The sequence below is a fragment of the Thalassophryne amazonica genome, chromosome 5 (genome assembly GCF_902500255.1).
Source record: "Thalassophryne amazonica chromosome 5, fThaAma1.1, whole genome shotgun sequence".
Lineage (NCBI taxonomy): Eukaryota > Metazoa > Chordata > Actinopteri > Batrachoidiformes > Batrachoididae > Thalassophryne > Thalassophryne amazonica.
Genome location: NC_047107.1, coordinates 65,312,349 through 65,334,252, shown reverse-complemented (window position 1 = coordinate 65,334,252; position 21,904 = coordinate 65,312,349). Strand labels below are relative to the sequence as shown.

Sequence of the window (21,904 nt, the reverse complement as noted above, 5' to 3'; positions counted from 1 at the left end):
CCAGAAGGTACATCTAAAATGGAAGCCGAGATTTGATGTTTTGGTGAAAGAATTGAGTACTAATTAAGTATTTATTTACAGACTTTTATAGACTTATGTTTATAGACTTAAAAGAGAAAAGACAGCGCTGTCTCTATCTGTCTGTCTCTCCCTCTCTATCTGTCTCTCTCTCTTGTCTCTCTCTCCTTCTCAATTTCAGTGGAACTTTACTGACATGGGAAACATATGTTTGCATTGTCAAAGCAAGTATTACAGTAAAAATTAAAAATTAAGTTCTCTCTCTCTCTTTCTCACCCTCTCTCATTGGCTCTCTGTCTCTCTCTTGCCCCCGCTCCCTCTCTCTCCCTCTCTCTCCCTCTTTTGCTGTCTCTCGCTCTCACTCACTCACTGTTTTCCTGCTGAGCAAACGTGATGCTTTTTGGAGACACGAAGCCTTTCAACTGTAAAATAAACTGTAAATTTCTTAATGTATCACCAGCGATGCTCATGCAACGAACTCTGGATTAATACTGAAGGATTTTGATGGAGCTTTTTTCCTATTCAGTGGAGAGAAAGTGAAGCTCTGTTCAGCTCTGCTCCTGACTGCTGTGCCCTGAGCTCCTGTTTCATAGCATTTCACAGCCTTGGAATGCAGGTTTAGCTAATGAGTGAGTGTTCCAAGAGGTTAATGTGTATGACACACATTTTATTGTTTACACCATTTCTGAGCTGAAAGTACTTTTTGTTTTACTTTCAACATGCTGAACAGACATTTAAATGCACAATAACACATAAATGTGCATTATGTCTGATCAGCACCATGGACAGGTCATCATACAAAGCCCCCTAACAGCATGCTGGTGTTTTGTCTTATGAACTGCATGCTATAAAATCTATAATGTTTAAAGTTACTCTTAACTACTAAGGTCACAGTTTATCACACTTTAATAGCCCTTTTTGAAATATATTTACTAAAAACAATTGCAATGTATTTTACCCACTATATATATGGAAACACACCTGGCACTTCCTTCACACTCCTACAACAAACTTGAAAACACCAGATTATGGAGAAATGACTGCACTTCACTTCTCACCAACTGCTCCCAATTTACATGTGTCAAAATATTTGCCAAAAGAATCTACTGCCAGCTGTGCTTTACTTTTCACAACCCCCCCCCCCCCACCACCCCCCCACTCCTCAGGGGGTGGGGCACTTCATAATGGAGAGACCATCAGGACTCTTCTTCTATCACCAATTATTTTCAAAAACAGGTGATTTCCAACTGTGTCCCCTGTAGCTCTTTCACAGCTTTATCTGAGTGGCAATTATGCAATCGTATTTCTGTGCAACAAATCCAGAGCAGTATTTGATTCACATTATTTTATAATCAAATTTAAAGTGAGAGATTCTTTTTTATGCAGTTTTTAGGATTAAGCACATAACTGGACATAGAATACAGATGTCCACCTGATCTTTGAGGGCTGAGTCACAGTAACACTACAGTCTCATTACATATGGAAACAATCATAGCCCTGTTTTGCAGCGGTAAATAAATAAAAGATATAGATCTCAAACACGGTGACACCCAACCTTTCTGTTATTTACATTAATGATTAAGATCTTATTGTGTTACTCACAATTTGTACAAGTTTAATAAAGCCTTTCTTTCAGTCAATCAATAATCAATCATAAACAATATATGTTAATAAGTGTTTGACAAGAGTGGAAGTTAGCTTTGAGTTAGCTGAAGTTAGCATGCACGCTGACGTCTGTGAAATGTCTTGTAAATTACTCCAGAGGTGTAATCAGGTTACAAAAACAGTATTTTCAGTTTTAGAAGTTTATTTCTCGATAGCTTTTACATAATATATGACAAAGAGGTTTGTTTACACACAAACAAAATTGTTTGCAGTTAGCCTGTGACGTCACGATGCTAACATCCATGAAATGTCTGTAAATGAATACAGAGGCGTTATTAGGTTCCTAAAACAGCATTTGCATTTTTAGAAGTGTTTATTTCTTGCTAACGTTTACATAATATATGAAAAAAATGTATATAAGCACACTAAGGAAGTATGGTGATGTCACTTCCTGATGTAGCTACTTGCTAACACCTTCATTTCTAGTATGGGTTGCTGCGGACTTTACCCAAGCGCCCACTGGTGGGCGTTTTTGGCCGATGAAAACATCACCGAATGCAATACAAAGACATAATTTGGCCACTTTTCAGAGGGGTCAGACTCATCAGTAAAGTCAATTTAATGTACAATGGTTCATTTTAGCTTAGCTTGGTGTATAAATCTCACCCTTCCAGGCAATGAGAGCTATCAGCTGGCTGTTAGAAGCAAGGCAGGGACAAATCCAACCCAGCTCATTCCAATAGACAAGCAATACAGCCCAAGCATGCTTTCATCGGGTGGCCACTTGCCGAAGTACAAATAAGCCATCTCACAGTTACGAGAGCCTATAACACTTCCGGGTCAATGGTCACGGTGCCCAAACAACGGCTTGCTGCAGGCTCAAACAACATGGCTGGAGTTAGCATGGCTGCTTTCTTCTTCACTACTGTCACAGTTACCCATGTTTCTGCTCAATCCTGTGTGGCTGAACGCCACTTGTCCCTCTAAGAAGTTGATGCTGACCGCACGGGACTGCGTAAGTAGTTAGCATGCTGGAGTCTCGTTTGTTATCGGAATTAACCAGATAAATTGCTCCACCAACAAAGAACAGTGAGAATAAGCGCTGACAGGAGCTGATGGGAGCAAAAGAGCGATCGATCTATCCATCCTTTCTGTGTCTGGGCTGGGTGAGGTTTCCTATGTTGAGTCAAATTAAGCGGCAGGCTCCTGGTGGTGCCCTTCCGTCTCTACCCGTCTTCCCGGCACACTGGACGCTGCCCGGCGGGTCATGGGAATAACGCCGCCAGATTGTTAGTTGGCATCACTTATGGTCGGAACTCCTTCAACATCTTCGAACCTCCGACTTTCGTTCCTGATTAATGAAAACATTCTTGCCATCCCTCGTAATCATGGCCCCAGTAAAGTAAAGAAATCTACAAAATAGAACTGCAGTGCTATTCCATTATTCCTAGCTGGGATATCCAGGTGGCCTGCTTTAAACACTAATTTTCAAAGTAAATGCTTCAGACCGCATTATAACAGATACAATCCACCCGACTCATTGAGGAAATGATGTACTGCAGATTGTATTTTCTTAGGAGGTTCATAATCACTTCATTATTACATCTGATTCTTTGTTATAGATACTGAGAGTTGTCACTGTATACCTTTGTTATGTTTTGTTCTGACAAAGTCCACCCCCCCCCAAAAAAGCATCGGACCCTGCAGGACACTCAGTTAAGAGCACCAAGATCCAACTACGAGCTTTTTAACTGCAGCAACTTTATTACCGCAGCTGTTGGCAACAGACAGACACAAAATACTGATAAACAGAGAGAAATTACGTGGATATAAATAGTGTCGCTCACAGGCGTCAGCTGTGTTTGGGTCAGATGACCTCTCACCTCTCCCACAATGCAGTGCGCCAAGAGTCACCCGAGAGTGTGAGCTGGCTTATTCTCCCCTTCGAATTCACCACTTCACTGGCAGTGATGTGTAGTTGCACCCTCCCATATTATGTAAAATCCAGGGAGAAAGAAACACTTCTAAAACTGAAAACACTGGGTTTTTTTTTTACCCTGATAACACCTCTGGAGTCATTTACATGACATTTTGCGGATGTTAGCTTGCACACTAGCTTCTGCTAACTCAAAGCTAACTTTGTATGGAGTTAAATTTGTCTCATTAATAACAGGCCAGTCTCACGTTTTTTTTTTCGTGCTCCTGTGACGAAATGAGTCAAATTTTTGTGTTTTTTTTTTTTTTACTCACTATTACTAATCCTACTCCTTCCTCCCACCCTATCCATAACCACTCCCGACTCCCCCGCTTCACTTTTAATTTCATGCAGCCGTCATGGAGTGAATTAGAATGAATTTGTGCTGCCACGATGAAAATGAGGCATTTTTCGTCACAATATCACGAACCAATAGATTAATGTATATTTCGTGCTGCTGAATCACTTGCCTTGAGATCGGGTTGTTAATAACTGCAAATGCACAGAGGGTGATCTACAAATATTCCTTCATTTGCACAACATGAACAAATGAAGATTTGATTTGAACATGTACAAAATGTAAGTAAGAAAATAGAATCTTAATAATTAATTAAACAACTGCAAATTATAAAGAACACAATGCTCATACAGCTGAGGGTATTTTAGCATTGCGTTATATTTCAAAATATTGTGAGCAGCAGTTGAATAATATCTTACGATCAGCACAGCAATATTCTTTGCATTTACTGTGATTCTTAGCTAATAAAAGTAACTAAATCTTTGATCACTATGTAAAAATATTATTGATGTGCCACAACATGATTATCTGTGAAAATGTTCACTTGAACTGGTGTGTGTGTGTGTGTGTGTGTGTGTAGTTTTCTACCGTTTGACAGCAAGTGCCAGGTTTTCCTTCTCTGAGTTCTGCTGTTTGATCTCCTTGGTGAAGTTTATGATGACTTTCTCAAAGTGAGGCACCAGTCTGGGCTCAGTAAGGCTGATGTTCTGGTACAACGTGTCCAGGTGCTCATTCCTGGAAGAAAACCAGCACCTGACTTCAGATTTCATTATATTCAAGAAATGTGGGTATGCAGGTCAGCTGTTTGTGAACCAGCTGGTTGCTTCATTGAGTCAAACTGGAATTTAAGTTAAACTGATCACAGGATCAAAACAATTGGTACTAAATTCACCATTAGAGATTAAAGGTCAGTAATCAGGATGTCACAAAGATCACATATTATGTCTGGTCACAGTTAAGTGATTAAGATCAGGGATCAGAATCAAAGGTATGTAATCAGAATGTCAAGATCACATATTAGGTCGGCTCAAAGTTAAGTGATTAAGATCAGGATCAAAGGCCAGTAATCAGGATGTCAAAGATCATGTATTAGGTTGGGTCAAAGTTATGGGTTTAAGATAAAATGTCAGGGATCAGGATCAAAGGTCAATAATCGAGATGTAAAAGATCATCGGGTCAGGGTCAAACTTCAGTGATTAAGATCAAATGTCAGAGATCAACATCAAAGGTCAGCAATCAGAATGTCCAAGACCATCTATTAGGTCGGGGTCAAAGTTCAGCAGTCAATCAACATATTGATTTATTCTGCCTTACAGAAACCTGGTTACAGCAGGATGAATATGTCAGTTTAAATGAGTCAACACCCCCGAGTCACACTAACTGCCAGAATGCTCGTAGCACGGGCCGAGGCGGAGGATTAGCAGCAATCTTCCATTCCAGCTTATTAATTAATCAAAAACCCAGACAGAGCTTTAATTCATTTGAAAGCTTGACTCTTAGTCTTGTCCATCCAAATTGGAAGTCCCAAAAACCAGTTTTATTTGTTGTTATCTATCGTCCTCCTGGTCGTTACTGTGAGTTTCTCTGTGAATTTTCAGAACTTTTGTCTGACTTAGTGCTTAGCTCAGATAAGATAATTATAGTGGGCGATTTTAACATCCACACAGATGCTGAGAATGACAGCCTCAACACTGCATTTAATTTATTGTTAGACTCGATTGGCTTTGCTCAAAATGTAAATGAGTCCACCCACCACTTTAATCATATCTTAAATCTTGTTCTGACTTATGGTATGGAAATTGAAGACTTAACAGTATTCCCTGAAAACTCCCTTCTGTCTGATCATTTCTTAATAACATTTACATTTACTCTGATGGACTACCCAGCAGTGGGGAATAAGTTTCATTACACTAGAAGTCTTTCAGAAAGCGCTGTAACTAGGTTTAAGGATATGTTTCCTTCTTTATGTTCCCTAATGCCATATACCAACACAGTGCAGAGTAGCTACCTAAACTCTGTAAGTGAGATAGAGTATCTCGTCAATAGTTTTACATCCTCATTGAAGACAACTTTGGATGCTGTAGCTCCTCTGAAAAAGAGAGCTTTAAATCAGAAGTGCCAGACTCCGTGGTATAACTCACAAAGTCGCAGCTTAAAGCAGATAACCCGTAAGTTGGAGAGGAAATGGCGTCTCACTAATTTAGTAGATCTTCACTTAGCCTGGAAAAATAGTCTGTTGCTCTATAAAAAAGCCCTCCGTAAAGCTAGGACATCTTACTACTCATCACTAATTGAAGAAAATAAGAAAAGCCCCAGATTTCTTTTCAGCACTGTAGCCAGGCTGACAGTCAGAGCTCTACTGAGCCGAGTATTCCTTTAACTTTAACTAGTAATGACTTCATGACTTTCTTTGCTAATAAAATTTTAACCATCCCAAAAACGTATCGTTATCTTTGGCTGCTTTCAGTGATGCCGGTATTTGGTTAGACTCTTTCTCTCAGATTGTTCTGTCTGAGTTATTTTCATTAGTTACTTCATACAAACCATCAACATGTCTATTGGACCCCATTCCTACCAGGCTGCTCAAGGAAGCCCTACCATTATTTAATGCTTCGATCTTAAATATGATCAGTCTATCTTTATTAGTTGGCTATGTACCACAGGCTTTTAAGGTGGCAGTAATTAAACCATTACTTAAAAAGCCATCACTTGACCCAGCTATCTTAGCTAATTATAGGCCAATCTCCAACCTTCCTTTTCTCTCAAAAATTCTTGAAAGGGTAGTTGTAAAACAGCTAACTGATCATCTGCAGAGGAATGGTCTATTTGAAGAGTTTCAGTCAGGTTTTAGAATTCATCATAGTACAGAAACATCATCAGTGAAGGTTACAAATGATCTTCTTATGGCCTCAGACAGTGGACTCATCTCTGTGCTTGTTCTGTTAGACCTCAGTGCTGCTTTTGATACTGTTGACCATAAAATTTTATTACAGAGATTAGAGCATGCCATAGGTATTAAAGGCACTGCGCTGCGGTGTTTTGAATCATATTTATCTAATAGATTACAATTTGTTCATGTAAATGGGGAATCTTCTTCACAGACTAAAGTTAATTATGGAGTTCCACAAGGGTCTGTGCTAGGACCAATTTTATTCACTTTATACATGCTTCCCTTAGGCAGTATTATTAGACGGTATTGCTTAAATTTTCATTGTTACGCAGATGATACCCAGCTTTATCTATCCATGAAGCCAGAGGATACACACCAATTAGCTAAACTGCAGGATTGTCTTACAGACATAAAGACATGGATGACCTCTAATTTCCTGCTTTTAAACTCAGATAAAACTGAAGTTATTGTACTTGGCCCCACAAATCTTAGAAGCATGGTGTCTAACCAGATCGTTACTCTGGATGGCATTTCCCTGATCTCTAGTAATACTGTGAGAAATCTTGGAGTCATTTTTGATCAGGATATGTCATTCAAAGTGCATATTAAACAAATATGTAGGACTGCCTTTTTGCATTTACGCAATATCTCTAAAATCAGAAAGGTCTTGTCTCAGAGTGATGCTGAAAAACTAATTCATGCATTTATTTCCTCTAGGCTGGACTATTGTAATTCATTATTATCAGGTTGTCCTAAAAGTTCCCTAAAAAGCCTTCAGTTGGTTCAGAATGCTGCAGCTAGAGTACTGACGGGGACTAGCAGGAGAGAGCATATCTCACCCGTGTTGGCCTCTCTTCATTGGCTTCCTGTTAATTCTAGAATAGAATTTAAAATTCTTCTTCTTACTTATAAGGTTTTGAATAATCAGGTCCCATCTTATCTTAGGGACCTCGTAGTACCATATTACCCCATTAGAGCGCTTCGCTCTCAGACTAGGGGCTTACTTGTGGTTCCTAGGGTTTGTAAGAGTAGAATGGGAGGCAGAGCCTTCAGCTTTCAGGCTCCTCTCCTGTGGAACCAGCTCCCAATTCAGATCAGGGAGACAGATACCCTCTCTACTTTTAAGATTAGGCTTAAAACTTTCCTTTTCGCTAAGGCTTATAGTTAGGGCTGGATCGGGTGACCCTGGACCATCCCTTGGTTATGTTGCTTTAGACGTAGACTGTGGGGGGGTTCCCATGATGCACTGTTTCTTTCTCTTTTTGCTCCGTATGCATCACTCTGCATTTAATCATTAGTGATCGATCTCTGCCCCCCTTCTCGGCATGTCTTTTTCCTGGTTCTTTCCCTCAGCCCCAACCAGTCTCAGCAGAAGACTGCCCCTCCCTGAGCCTGGTTCTGCTGGAGGTTTCTTCCTGTTAAAAGGGAGTTTTTCCTTCCCACTGTGGCCAAGTGCTTGCTCATAGGGGGTCGTTTTGACCGTTGGGGTTTTTCATAATTATTGTATGGCCTTGCCTTACAATATGGAGCGCCTTGGGGCAACTGTTTGTTGTGATTTGGCGCTATATAAGAAAAAAGTTGATTGATTGAAGTTGATTCAAAGCGCATATTAAACAAATATGTAAGACTGCTTTTTTGCATTTACGCAATATCTCTAAAATTAGAAAGGTCTTGTCTCAGAGTGATGCTGAAAAACTAATTCATGCATTTATTTCCTCTAGGCTGGACTATTGTAATTCATTATTATCAGGTTGTCCTAAAAGTTCCCTGAAAAGCCTTCAGTTAATTCAAAATGCTGCAGCTAGAGTACTGACGGGGACTAGAAGGAGAGAGCATATCTCACCCATATTGGCCTCTCTTCATTGGCTTCCTGTTAATTCTAGAATAGAATTTAAAATTCTTCTTCTTACTTATAAGGTTTTGAATAATCAGGTCCCTTCTTATCTTAGGGACCTCATAGTACCATATCACCCCAATAGAGCGCTTCGCTCTCAGACTGCAGGCTTACTTGTAGTTCCTAGGGTTTGTAAGAGTAGAATGGGAGGCAGAGCCTTCAGCTTTCAGGCTCCTCTCCTGTGGAACCAGCTCCCAATTCGGATCAGGGAGACAGACACCCTCTCTACTTTTAAGATTAGGCTTAAAACTTTCCTTTTTGCTAAAGCTTATAGTTAGGGCTGGATCAGGTGACCCTGAACCATCCCTTAGTTATGCTGCTATAGACGTAGACTGCTGGGGGGTTCCCATGATGCATTGTTTCTTTCTCTTTTTGCTCTGTATGCACCACTCTGCATTTAATCATTAGTGATTGATCTCTGCTCCCCTCTACAGCATGTCTTTCTCCTGGTTCTCTCCCTCAGCCCCAACCAGTCCCAGCAGAAGACTGCCCCTCCCTGAGCCTGGTTCTGCTGGAGGTTTCTTCCTGTTAAAAGGGAGTTTTTCCTTCTAACTGTCGCCAAGTGCTTGCTCACAGGGGGTCGTTTTGACCTTTGGGGTTTTTACGTAATTATTGTATGGCCTTGCCTTATAATATAAAGCGCCTTGGGGCAACTGTTGTGATTTGGCGCTATATAAATAAAATTGAATTGAATTGAATTGAATCAGGATCAAAGACAATTCCTTACTATCATCAGTGTGGCATTTAAGCGCACGACTCTAATATAGCTGACATCCGTCCAGGTGAGAAGACTCAGTGGGTCTGGTAAGTTCACAGTGTCTATATGTTTACCTTCTGACTCAGCGGACTGCCTGTAATCCTAAAGTATACAGAGAACAGCTCCCAGTGAGCCAGTTTACTGCAGCATCACCCAGAACAGGCTCCGCGGGAAAAAAAAACACATCATTGTGACATCAAGAGAACAAGCTTCCTGCACTTGTTAAAGATGTAATCATGTCCTGACGCTCTTCTCACCTAGAATAAAATATTTTTTGATAGTTTTTTTAGTTTTATTTCATACACATAACAAAGTCTCCTGACAAACAAACATTTGAGTGAGTTGTGTAAGATGTTTTCCACAGTGTCACCTCTCAGCTGACTGCGTGTATATGCTTGAAGATAAAAGAGTGCATGTAACTGTTCTTGTGACTTCAGACTGCTGTGATAATCAATATCCAGATGTATCAGCATAGTGGCCTGAGGAGGGACCAGTCAAATGTTGGGCCCAGGGCCACACACACATACAAACACAGGCACTGTAGTACCACACACAAACTAATAAACGTCTGCAAAAGTATAAACATACAGGCGATTTTGAGACCAAATGGAAAGAATTCTGATATTGTGCACTGAATTTCAAAGCTTCTTTACATTTTAAAACCTTTCACGACACTCGTGCACAGTGGAGCATGCGGTGATGTTGCTTTCGGTCCTATGGGTCTGTGTGTCTGTGTGTGAGAGAAAAACGCAACTCTTTCAACTTTTTTTTTAATTTTATTTTGCTGATTTTGACAAACCGTGGTGGAATAACTGAGGGAAAGCCCAGGGCAAATTTGGGTTTAAGAAAAATCAGTTAAAAGTCAAGGTCAAAAATTGGGCCCAATGGTTGTTTGTTATGGGGCTTTTTCGAATGTCTTTTCTTCAAGGAATTGCTTGAAGATACACCTATTGTTACTATTAAACTCTAACATGAAGTTAAGCAAGATCCTGACTGGTAGAAGCTTCCTGCAGCAACCACCTGCAGTGCCTGTCAGACACAGTGTGCCTGGAGACCGGGCCTGTTCAGTCATCTCCGGGTCCACCGTTTCCATCAGGGAATTGACAAAGACACTATTTTCCTCGCCACTGAAGAATTACCACAAATAAGAAGTCATACAGAACATTCCATTGGCCACTTTTGATCTTTGGTTGTCTTAAAGGTTAAACTAATTTATAATGTCTATTTTGATTAATTGTTAAAAGACACACCCATTTAACACTCGGATGAAGTCCTACTGACCTTTCTATTGATAACATCATCAATACTCATCAATACTCGATGTTAAGTTCAGTAAGCAACAGTAAGTTGTTAGGAAGTCATTCAGCTCTGTTAACAATTGGGGTCACACAGACACGGTTCTGTTCACTTCATGGTATCCTTGCAGCTGTTCTACTGTCCTTTCAGAATATCCATCCCAACTACAGAGTAAACGTGTGCTTCCTCTTTCAACCAAGTCAAAATTTCATTACTTGTAGAAGAGCAGTATGCACATGACATCAAGTGAATATTCTGGTTTTAGCATAACCTTCTTTATCTCAGCATTATAGAAACACATTAAAACTCGTCTAAACCATCATGATATGAATCGGATATTTGCACTCACTGGACAAAAGCAAAAGTCCCTGTTATGTGCCGACGCGGGTTGAGGAGCGGACTTGCGTCTGACTGAACCCAGCGCTAAATAACCAGAAAGCGGTTCCAAAAAACAAAACAAGTTTATTTTCCCCCTTTTGTGCAATACTCAGTGTACAAACATAAAAGCACGTTTGTCTGGCGGAGTGAAGGACAGCGCGCTCTCCAGCGCCCAAAGGGATCGAAGCCCGGTGCTTCTGGACTCACGTTCACCGTCAAACACCCCCCAGGTGGACACGACAAACTGACTCTGTGAAGGATAGAAAAGGTGAGGTAAGTCAGCAGCTACAACTAATATCCTTCAAAGGCACACACTATCAGCAACACATTCAGGTCTGAATTTAAGCTTTATGTAAATGAGCAGCTTTTCACAACAGGTGGAGGATCATCAGTCCGCACACCACGGCAGTGAGAAGCGAGCTGCACAATTCTCATCAATATTCACATATACTGCGTAACAAAATACCAAATTACTGTTAACACTTATTCAGACAATCAATCACCTCTGATGTGTGCTGACAGCATGTGTCCCTCACCCGTCCTCCTTCACAGGCACAATGTGTCAAACCCAGGCGCGGTCCTCAGCGTCTCACAAACGAACGTCACAAGGTCGAGTTCCCGGCAATTCTGCTTGAATCACTCATGGCTTAAATGCAGAACGCCATCTCATTATCTGCTTCAGCTGAAAGTCTTTAAGTTTGCATGTGAGCATCATCCACAGGTGCTGCAAATCATGCTGATGAGGGTGAAGGACTCTTCTGCCAGCACCCTCTCCACAGACAAAAACCAGTTTGCATACCACCTGGAGAGCAAAGAAAAGAAAAGAACACCAAAATGTCCAGCCAAACCCCCCAACACACAACAGTCCCAATGCTTTTCTATGGTTTTCCATGTAATAAACACTTTACACCATATTTTTTTATAATGCATTTTAACTCACACGGACAAAACACGCCCCCCTCCCCCATTGCAATATATTTCCATTAAAAACCCCTCGCATGTACCAGACAGAGCAGTCTGGGCGTGCCCTGTCACAACAGAGGTACGAAATGAAGTTCAGCACTGACACACCGATTTGAGGAAAATGGGTACCATATTTCCTTGATTAAAAGCCCGGGCATTTATTTTTTTCAAACCGTGCACAGACCCGGCGCCTAAACGAGGCAGCACTTTATTCAAGGCCGGCGATTCTTAACAAAATGCTGCTTGCTGCCTGCACTGTAATATAGTGTTAAGTTTCACACATATGCCTGGGTGTGGCGAACCAAAGACAGCCACTTTAGATGAGAGTCCTCTGTGTGGCCTGATGCACACCTGCTTTAACGGTGGAGACCGCAAGGGCCGTGATTGGTCACTTTTACATTTTCAGTCCTTCCTCTCCCGTCATATTTTAAAAGTTTTGCAGTGCGTCCGCCAATTACATTTCGATCATGGATTAAATATGTTTGGCAGGAAAGTCCATAAATATGACCAACTTTACAACACAGAGTCAGAAAAAGGTGCTCATTGACCCACAATTCATGGAGGGAAATTGTAGTACCATAATGTTGGCTTGGAGGTTGAAGATTGCATAAAGAAGTGGAGCTCGTTGAGGGACAAACTGATCCAGAAAAAGCTGCTGTTCCTGTGGTAAAATGAATTAAGACATGATGGACAACTTTAAAAGGGTCACACACATGTCAACGTCATTGCATGGCCACAGAGTTACAGAGTTGTAGAATAGAATAGAGCCTTTGTTGTTATTGTACATATACATACATACATACAAACAATGAAATTTGTCCTCTGCATTTAACCCATCCTAATTACAATTAGACACAATCCACCCACTTGGATCAGTGGGCAGAGGCATAAATCAGACTTTAGGATTTTAAGGTACCACTCCGCAGTGGACTTAGAAAAAACAGTGACTCGACCAAACGTAATCTTTTTAATGCACATAATGCCCGCCGCTTATTTAAGGCAGGTGTTTATTTTTTTCAGACGAAGTTTTGACCTGGTCATTAAATTATGCAGGCCCCTATTCATGATCATGTGTTTAATCAAGGAAATACGTAATCCTAATCAGTGCTGGGGATTCCCTGTTTATCGTTCGGTGCCTTCTGACTGTAACTATGTAATCCGTTACATACAAATAACGGATTTTGTCCGTTTTATGTATATAACAGATTTTGTCCATTTTATACATATGGATTTTGATTGTAACAGACAAAATTCGCTGGTACACCTGAATGGGTGTACCATACCTCATGCCCTATGACTGTTGGGATAGGCTTCAGCCCACCACCACCAACCCTTAACTGATGTGAGCAACTATGGGAAATGGATGGATGACCCATACGAACAATAAATACTTGAAGCACACTGCTGTAACACTTTTGCAAGCTCCCCCCCCCCCGCCCCCCCAAAAAAACAACCTATGAAAAGTCATATATTTTAGTATATTCCTGAGGACCACAACGGAATAACCGTCCTTCTTTTGTGGAAGATTTATTGTGTTGATCCTTTGTCATGAATTTTATGTATAGCCATATAATAAAGGGAAGTGGCCTCTGTGTGTTTGTGTATCCGGAGCATCAATTGGAATCCAGAAAGAGCTGACTTTCCTCCTTTGGCATACTTGTGTATTTTTTTCATGAGGATTCAAGTCATGAAAACAGCAAGGTGAACAGACTAACATGCACTTCCACAATAAGAGCCTGTATTTCAAAATAAAAGCCTGTGAGTTTGCTGCAGACCTCACAGAATTCATCAGTCTGAACATCCTCTAACATCCCAGACAGCACATTCAAATCTGGACATTTTCTCTACGCACGTGACCCCGAACCCAGAATGAACAAGTTCACACTCCGGACAAAACAGTACAGTTGTGTCTCAACTGTGTCTCACACAGGCCAAAGGAAAAAAAAAATACATGAATTTGATCTAATGTGAACACTGTCACAGTGCAATTATAAAACTTCAGTTATACACAGTGTGTTTACATGGAATACCATACTGGTTAAGTAGATTCAGAAAAGCTTATTGATGACAAAAATTCATTTTAGAAAATTGAACACAACTGAAAACAGATTAAACCTTCAATAAAGACTCATCAAAGCCAAGAAATATTTATTTTATTATTTATTTATATTTAAATATTTTAAATATTACTCGAATTAAGGGTCATGAGGGCCTATCCCAGGGCAGTCACCGGGTGTGAGGCAGGTCTGTCACACTCACAGGGCCACATATAGACAAACACACACATTCACACAGATACGGACAGTTTAAAGTTTCCAATCCACCTAACCTGCATGTCTTTGGATGTGGAACCCACGCAAACACGGGGAGAACATGCAAATTCCACACAGAATGCCCACAAGTGGGAATCGATCACATGACCTTCTTGCTGCGAGGCGACAGTGCTAATCCACTAATCCACCCCCATAACTGAACCACATTCAGCGTGAGGTGACGTCACGGCGCTCTCACCTGGGGATGAACTTGGCCTGCTCCCCCAGTCTCCTCTCGAAGTCCTCCCACGCGGCGGAGGACTCCCCGGCGTCACGCGCCATGTCCTCTCCGTAACGGTCCTGGAAGCCGCCAATGAACTCCGGCAGGGAGACACCGCCGTCCTTACCGACGTCCAGACGGTTAAATATCTTGTCGGCTTGCGCCGTGCACATCTGCAGCTCCGAGCACAGGGTCAAAAACTCGTTTCTCTCGATCCGCCCCGAGTTGTCCACGTCGTAGGCGCGGAACAGAGTGCGCAGCTTGTCCTGCTCCTCTGCGCTCATGCCCCTGATGTGGAGGGATGTGCCAGGGCTAAAAAAAACAAAAATTAAATTAACTTGAAGTGACAACTAAACACCACAGAAACCACAGGGAATTTTCTCCAAGAGAAGCAGGCGATCGATCGGACTTTATCCGAACATTTCCAGCTGTTACGCAGCCGTGACCGTTTAATTACGCGCCTCGGACGACACAAAAGTTCCAGAAAACAAAAGGTGAACAATTCTCCTCCTGGGTTGTCAATATTTTGCAGGCGTGTCTCAGCCAAAGAGGAACAGAGCAGCTGCTCTGCGTGCGTGTGTGTGTGCGCGCGCGCGTCTCAGGTAACGTTACGTCAGTGCTGCGGGACCTGTGTGCGTCAAAGAAACGTTCTCTGGGAATGGGGCCAAACACGCACAGCTTTGAATAAAAATCTTCAGTCTCTGCCTGAATCACCCCACTTTGAACTGGACATAGGCTTTTTTTAATGAGTTTAAATCCACTTTGTGTTAATTACGAAATAACAAACCAAAAACATAAATAAATAAAAGAACAAAGAAATAAACATGGTAGAGGTACACATAAATGCTGAGCTATGAAGAGGAGTAAATGAAAGAATAAATAAAATTACAAATATAAAACATTTAATAAAAAAATAAACAAATTTGAGAGTAAAAAGGCAAATAAAAATATACACATTGTGCATTTGTATAGTTTTATATTTTTGCTCAGTTCTGTATGCAATTATTTGTTATATTTTTAAAATATTTATTCATTTCGTCATGCAGTTATTTCCCCAGTTTTAACAAATGTATTCAATTTCAATTTTTTCAAACAAAGATCAAGGCGCTTCACACAAAGTAAGGTCTAACCTTACTGACCCCTAGACCAAGCACACAGGCGACAGTGGTAAGAAAAACTCCCTCTGATGATTTGAGGAAGAAACCTCAAGCAGACCAGACTCAGAGGGGGACCCACTGCTTAGACTGTTCTACCAAAAAGGTTTACAGTACAGAACACAACACAACAACAATTGATGAGAGTCCATTGTGGAGTTCAGTCCACCCTCAGGGGGTTGGGATAGGGTGGGGTCATTGTGCCACTTGATGGAGCTGTCCCTACAGCGGAGTCCGTCCCATGGCTGCCACAGAAATCATCCAATCCAGCTGCATCTCGGACAGAGAGAAAGAGACAACAATCAGTTGGCTAGAAAAACTACACTTAAGGTATAATTTGTCAGCATTAAGCAACAGTATTGATTTATTGTTTTATATAGTTTCACGTTTTCCACATTGACAGTTCGGATGACAAAGAAAACATAAAGAACATATCCAGATCCTTGCAGTGCCTCACTAATACCAGCAGCTGTATCATGGTTGAAACAACCAAAGAATGGCTGAAATGTGTCCAATCCAACCAATCTGTTTTTAGAGTGTAAGAAGATTCTTTTCTATATTGATGGGATAATATCAATTTAACTTTATCAAAGAGTGATGTATGAAACACATTCGTGAGAAGCCAAAACAATTGCTTTGGAGTGTGTGTGCATGTGTGTATATATAGTTTATGACATCAATGATGAAGGCTGAAATTTTCTAATTTGCTGAATTTTTCAACTATGCTTGGCATTGTCATATGATGTCATTGATGTCAGGAATCTGATACATTTGTTTGCACCAGGAGAGCAGATGTCTGTGCGGAAAACCACATTTCAGTGGCTCATGAATTTACTGAGGTGTGATCATCAGTTAATTTTTCAGGATTACCTCTGATTTGACCTTATCTGAAGCTATCCTTTGCATTCTGAAAATATTCCCATCTATTTTGTGTATGACTAGCTGAGTTACCCATTCTACGCACGGGTTATAGAGAAGAATTTTAGCCGTGTCATTGTATATCTCATGTCACTTTAGTTAAGATGTAGAAAGTTGCATTGTGTGTAATTTTCACAGAGCAGTTTGTGACATTCATGAGACTCAAGTGAATGATGATAGAAAGGTGATAGGATGTCATGTCATGCAATGCTCTGGCATGCATATGCAGCAGGTACACTTTAATTGATAAAACAGCTGCTGTAACTCAAACGTGGCGCTCGCTGGGCCATTCAGATGGTAATTTAAGTAAAGTGTTATGCTGCTACCTGACCTGAGTACCACGTGAACTGAGAAAATAAGGGCTGCAGTGAGCGGGGCCATGATAAGGCTGACTGTGTGTGCATGTAGGCTGACTCTGTGTGCATGTACGAGGTCTGTTAGAAGAGTATCGTACCTTTTTATTTTTTTCAAAAACTATATGGATTTGATTCATATGTTTTTACTTCAGCCAAGCTTGAACCTTCGTGCGCATGCGTGAGTTTTTCCACACCTGTCGGTTGCGTCATTTGCCTGTGGGCAGGCTTTGAGTGAGCACTGGTCCACCCCTCTCGTCGTTGTTTCATTGCGAGGAAATGGCGGAATGATTTGGGCTTTTTTTCCATCAGAATTTTTTCAGAAACTGTTACAGACAGGCAGCTGGAAACCATTCAAAAAATTTATCTGGCTTTCTGTGAAAATTTTACGGGCTTCACAGTGTTACTACAGCTTTAAGGACGACCCACAATGGCGCACGGCGCGCCGCGCACCGAGGCGCCATCGAGAGGCAGAAACCACCAGATCATTTCTAAACGGATCGCTGTGTGGAGCCGGGACCATCGTGTGCAATTTCTCTGGTTATCACAAGAGCTGGACATCAGCCATTTTTTGGCAGATTTCACTTTTAACAAGAGATTTTGTCATGGAAAGCCGCGCGGAGGCTTCGCGCGTCACGACCAATTCACTGATGAAGCGAGACAAAGGAAAACCTCCGTTTCGGAGTGTTAGAGGACAAGTTGGGACAAGCCCAGCTCTCCACAAGCACTGAAATCCGAGATAGGCATGTCCCAACTTGTCCTCTGTGGATCATGGGATAATTTCATCACATTCACACAGAATAGCCTGTTGCCTGCGGTAACTGAGATGCTAATGAATGAGGCGAGCTGTGACTCAACTTGAGGTGCAAAGTGCAGCCCGTGGGAAGGAGAGGAATTGAGCTCTGAACACATCACCACAGACATCCAACAAATGGATTACACCTGCAGAGGGCCAAGCCGGTCTCCCATCGGTCTGGACAGCCACACTAGGGGCTGAAAGTGACCAACCTGATGGACAGTTTCCGCCGCTGAAACCATGATCTGACGGATGGATTCAACAGGTCACCAAAATAATTAACGATTTTAAGATTTAATATTATTTGGAATAAATTTAATTACCTCAGAGCACCACCCAGTTTTTTAAAGACTGGGAACTTTGATTTAAACGTTATTAATTAATCAATCTCAAATGTGAAAGCCGTAAATTCGGCAATACGATTGGCCAAAAGTTTCCATCTGAACACAAACCACAGCAGAAATATTTCCATTTTATTTACACATATACAAGAAAATGAACAGTTTGCTGGCATTTTGAGTCTGGACAGTGATTAAATAAGTTTATTGCATTTATGGACACATTTTGTTATTCATGAGACGTTGAAAGAAAGCGGTGAAATAAGGCTTAAGGAATTAAATAAATGAATCTGATTTGAATTTAGTGATGAATTTTGAAGCAAATTATTAAGGAAATTATCAAATATATGAATATGTTTAAAGCCACTTTGCACCCACTGACAACAAAACCTTTTGCTGAAACCTTTAACAGGTCACTTAAGCCGCTTTCACACCGCGGATGCTTCGAGTTGCTTCGTGTGACGTCATGACGACGCAGAAGTATCTGTGTCAGGTGCACACGGCAGGGGGGCAGAGAGGAGGTGAGAACGCAGAGGAGCTGCAGGCAGTCTGGCTGCAGGTCCTCTGCACAGAGAAATCAGAGTGTACACTTTGGCTGCAGCCTGACTGTGCACTCTGCTGTTATATGCAATGTTTGAGGTAATTAGTATAATGTAAAATCTTATTTAGATGGGCCATATTTTAATTTATTTTTGTTTGTTCAGGGTTTTGGTTTTGTTTTTTCCACTAATTTTTAAAAACAGTATTTCTTGCAATTGAAGCAATCATCAAAGGGGAGTGCAGCACTCAGAGGCTTAATTGTTTTTATTCTGATTTACGTCTTTATTAGACCACAATAATTTTTGATTAAGTGTGTATTTGTGTGAACCTAATGTCTCAGAGTTGGTGGTCAGAGCTTTCAGTCCTGTGTAGGTTGCCGTACTCCAGCTCACATCCACGTGTCACCCAATGACATAGCTGACCAATCAGAGAGAGCATGCGGTCACCATGGAGACCTGGACCAGTATAATGTCTGACCTTCATTTCCTGCGAATGATAAAAGAAATGCAAAGCTCATCATCTATGATAGGAGGGGAAAACTTTCAGAGATTCATTCATCCCCAATTCAATGAATCACATTATGTTTCAAATCTGACTCCATTGACAAAAAGTTCTGATGATAACATTAAATATACAGCAGTGCAACAACCTGACAGACACCATGCATCATTGCCATTAATTTTGATTTTAAAAACTGAAGTGTGAACTAGAAAGATTCAACATATTTTAAAACCAAAATAAACAGTTATGATAAACTACAGGGTGCACCCCCCCCCCCCCAACACACACACACACACACACACACACACACACACACACACACACACACACACACACACACACACACACACACACACACACACACACAAACAGTACCACAAAATCATTTGACTTCGTTTCTCCAATGACTAATCTGAATTCTTGGGTGTTTTTTTTAGACATTAAGATATATGTGAGGAATTTCTTCTGATGTAGTTTGAGACTGGTCCAATGAGGATGCTGCGTACGAGCAAGCAAAAAAGGGAAACAGGTGGAATTCTACTTTGAGACCAAGTTGATCGTGCAAACCCAACAACAATATCAGCGTCATTTTACAGTTAGAAAAGCTCCAGACATAAACACAATATGGAGGATTGCAAAGAATTTTCAAACTGATAGAACTGTTCACAAACCAGAGGAGCTGCGCACATATTGAGCACATACAGTGGCCTGCAAAAGTATTCAGCCCCTTGGTATTTCACACATTTTAATTTGTTTATGGTGTTTCAAATACAAAAAGTAAATCAGGCTACTCAATATAAAAATTTCTGAAATTAAAATCTTCCTTAAACTCAAACTGAAAGTAAATCTCTACAACCTGATATAAATTTATTAAAAATGTAAAAGCCAAGATGATGGGTTGCATAAGTAATGGGCCCCTTTGCTATAATAATACCAGTTTAATTGCCAGTTTTCTTCAGACAAGTCAGGGGATGGATACAAAAACATTTCCAAGTCACTGAATATGTCTTGGACTTTATTTACATCAGTTATGAAGAAATACAAACAATATGGTACTCTCTGGTAAATCTGTGTGGAGGAGACAGTTCTAAAAAACTGAGTGACTGTGCAAGGAGAAGAGTGAGCAAAGCCACCAAGACACCTAGACAAGCCAGAAGAAGTTATAGGCTTCTGTGGCTGTGACTGGAGAAATTGTGGACAGTGCAAGTTTTGGCTTTTATATCCCCAGTTATACAGCTTCATGATGAAGTGGAGCAGAGGAGGATTTTCTTAAAAAGATGATCTGAAAGTTCACCTACAATTTGCCAGAAGGTACATCTGAGATGCAAGCCTAGATTTGACGTTTTAGTGAAAGAAGACCCTCGTCTATACCACTTCATCATGAAACTTTATAACTGGAGATAGAAAATACAGGATTTGCACTGTGCACAATTTCTCCAATCACAGCCACAGAAGGCTAAAACTTTTTCTGGGTTGTCTGGGTGTCTTGGTGTCTTTCCTCACTGTTCTCCTTCTTGCACAGTCACTCAGTTTTTGATAACGGCTTACTCCACACAGATGTACCATAGAGTGCCATACTGTTTGTATTTCTTGCATATCTTCATAAGTGATGTAAATAAAGTTCAACACATATTCAGTGACTTGGAAATGTTCATGTATCCATCCCCTGACTTGTCTGAAGAAAACTGGCAATAAAACTGATTATTTACAGATATTATACCAAAGGGGCTGATTACTTATGCAACCCACCATCTTGGCTTTTATATTTTTAATTAGTTTATATCAAGTTGTAGAGATTTGTTTTCAGTTTGAGTTTAAGGAAGATCATTTTAGAAATGTTTATATTGAGAAGCCTGATTTACTTTTTGTATGTGAAATGCCATAAACAAATTAAAATGTGGGGAAATACCAAGGGGATGAATACTTTTGCAAGCCACTGTATGACAGATATCAGAATCCAAAAGTGTATAGATTTTCTATGGCTTTATTTTTGTGGCACTTTTTTTGGGACATAATCCAATCACACAATCCTGAATATTTCCATAATACTATAACAAATGTCTTCTTATTAATATATGTGTATGTACACACACATGGAGTGCACACAGTGCACATTATTCCATTTGACATGACAGGTGCGACTATACCAGACTTTTTCTTCTTGTTTTTAATATTTGTCCTCTTGTTGTGTGGTGATTGACTCTTTTACCTCCAGGGAATTGGAACACATTGCTAAAAATGTCTTCAGCCCACAGGATGTGACGGAGCGGCTGCTGCACCTGTACAGAAACAGGCTGCAAAGACAACGCCTGCCAACACAGCGTAACCACCTGTCTGTCAAGGTGGAGTTGTTAATTCTGAGATTTGTCCCTTTAGAAAGGACAAAAATGCCAATGGATATTTGTAGGGTACTGTGTGTCCACAATAGTCTGTGTGTGTGTGTGTGTGTGGGGGGGGGGGGGGGGGGGCAGTGCAGTTATCTTGCTGTGTGTTTGTCCAAGGAGTTGTACAGTACAGGAAGTACTAACATCATGTGAACACACCATGTGGTTTTGACACACACACACATAGTATGTTTTGGACACTTCAGGGGACATTGCATTATTGATAGTCTGGAGACTGACCAAAAACATGGTGTAAACCTTTACCCTGATCTTAACCCTGACCTTGACTTAAAACAAAACAAAACAAAATCTTT

General features: G+C 40.8%; 1 protein-coding gene across 1 annotated transcript in view; it reads right to left on the bottom strand.

The window, feature by feature from the left end:
* The window catches only part of rasef (RAS and EF-hand domain containing), a 53,986-nt gene extending 38,974 nt beyond the window's left edge, over positions 1-15,012 (bottom strand). Inside the window, exons 1-2 of the mRNA XM_034170463.1 lie at positions 14,586-15,012; positions 4,485-4,631 (exon numbers count right to left, since the gene is read on the bottom strand). Coding sequence (XP_034026354.1) covers positions 4,485-4,631; positions 14,586-14,890 — 452 coding nt within the window. The 5' untranslated portion in view covers positions 14,891-15,012. The remainder of the gene's footprint in view (positions 1-4,484; positions 4,632-14,585) is intronic.
* Between the last annotated feature and the right edge of the window lie 6,892 nt (positions 15,013-21,904).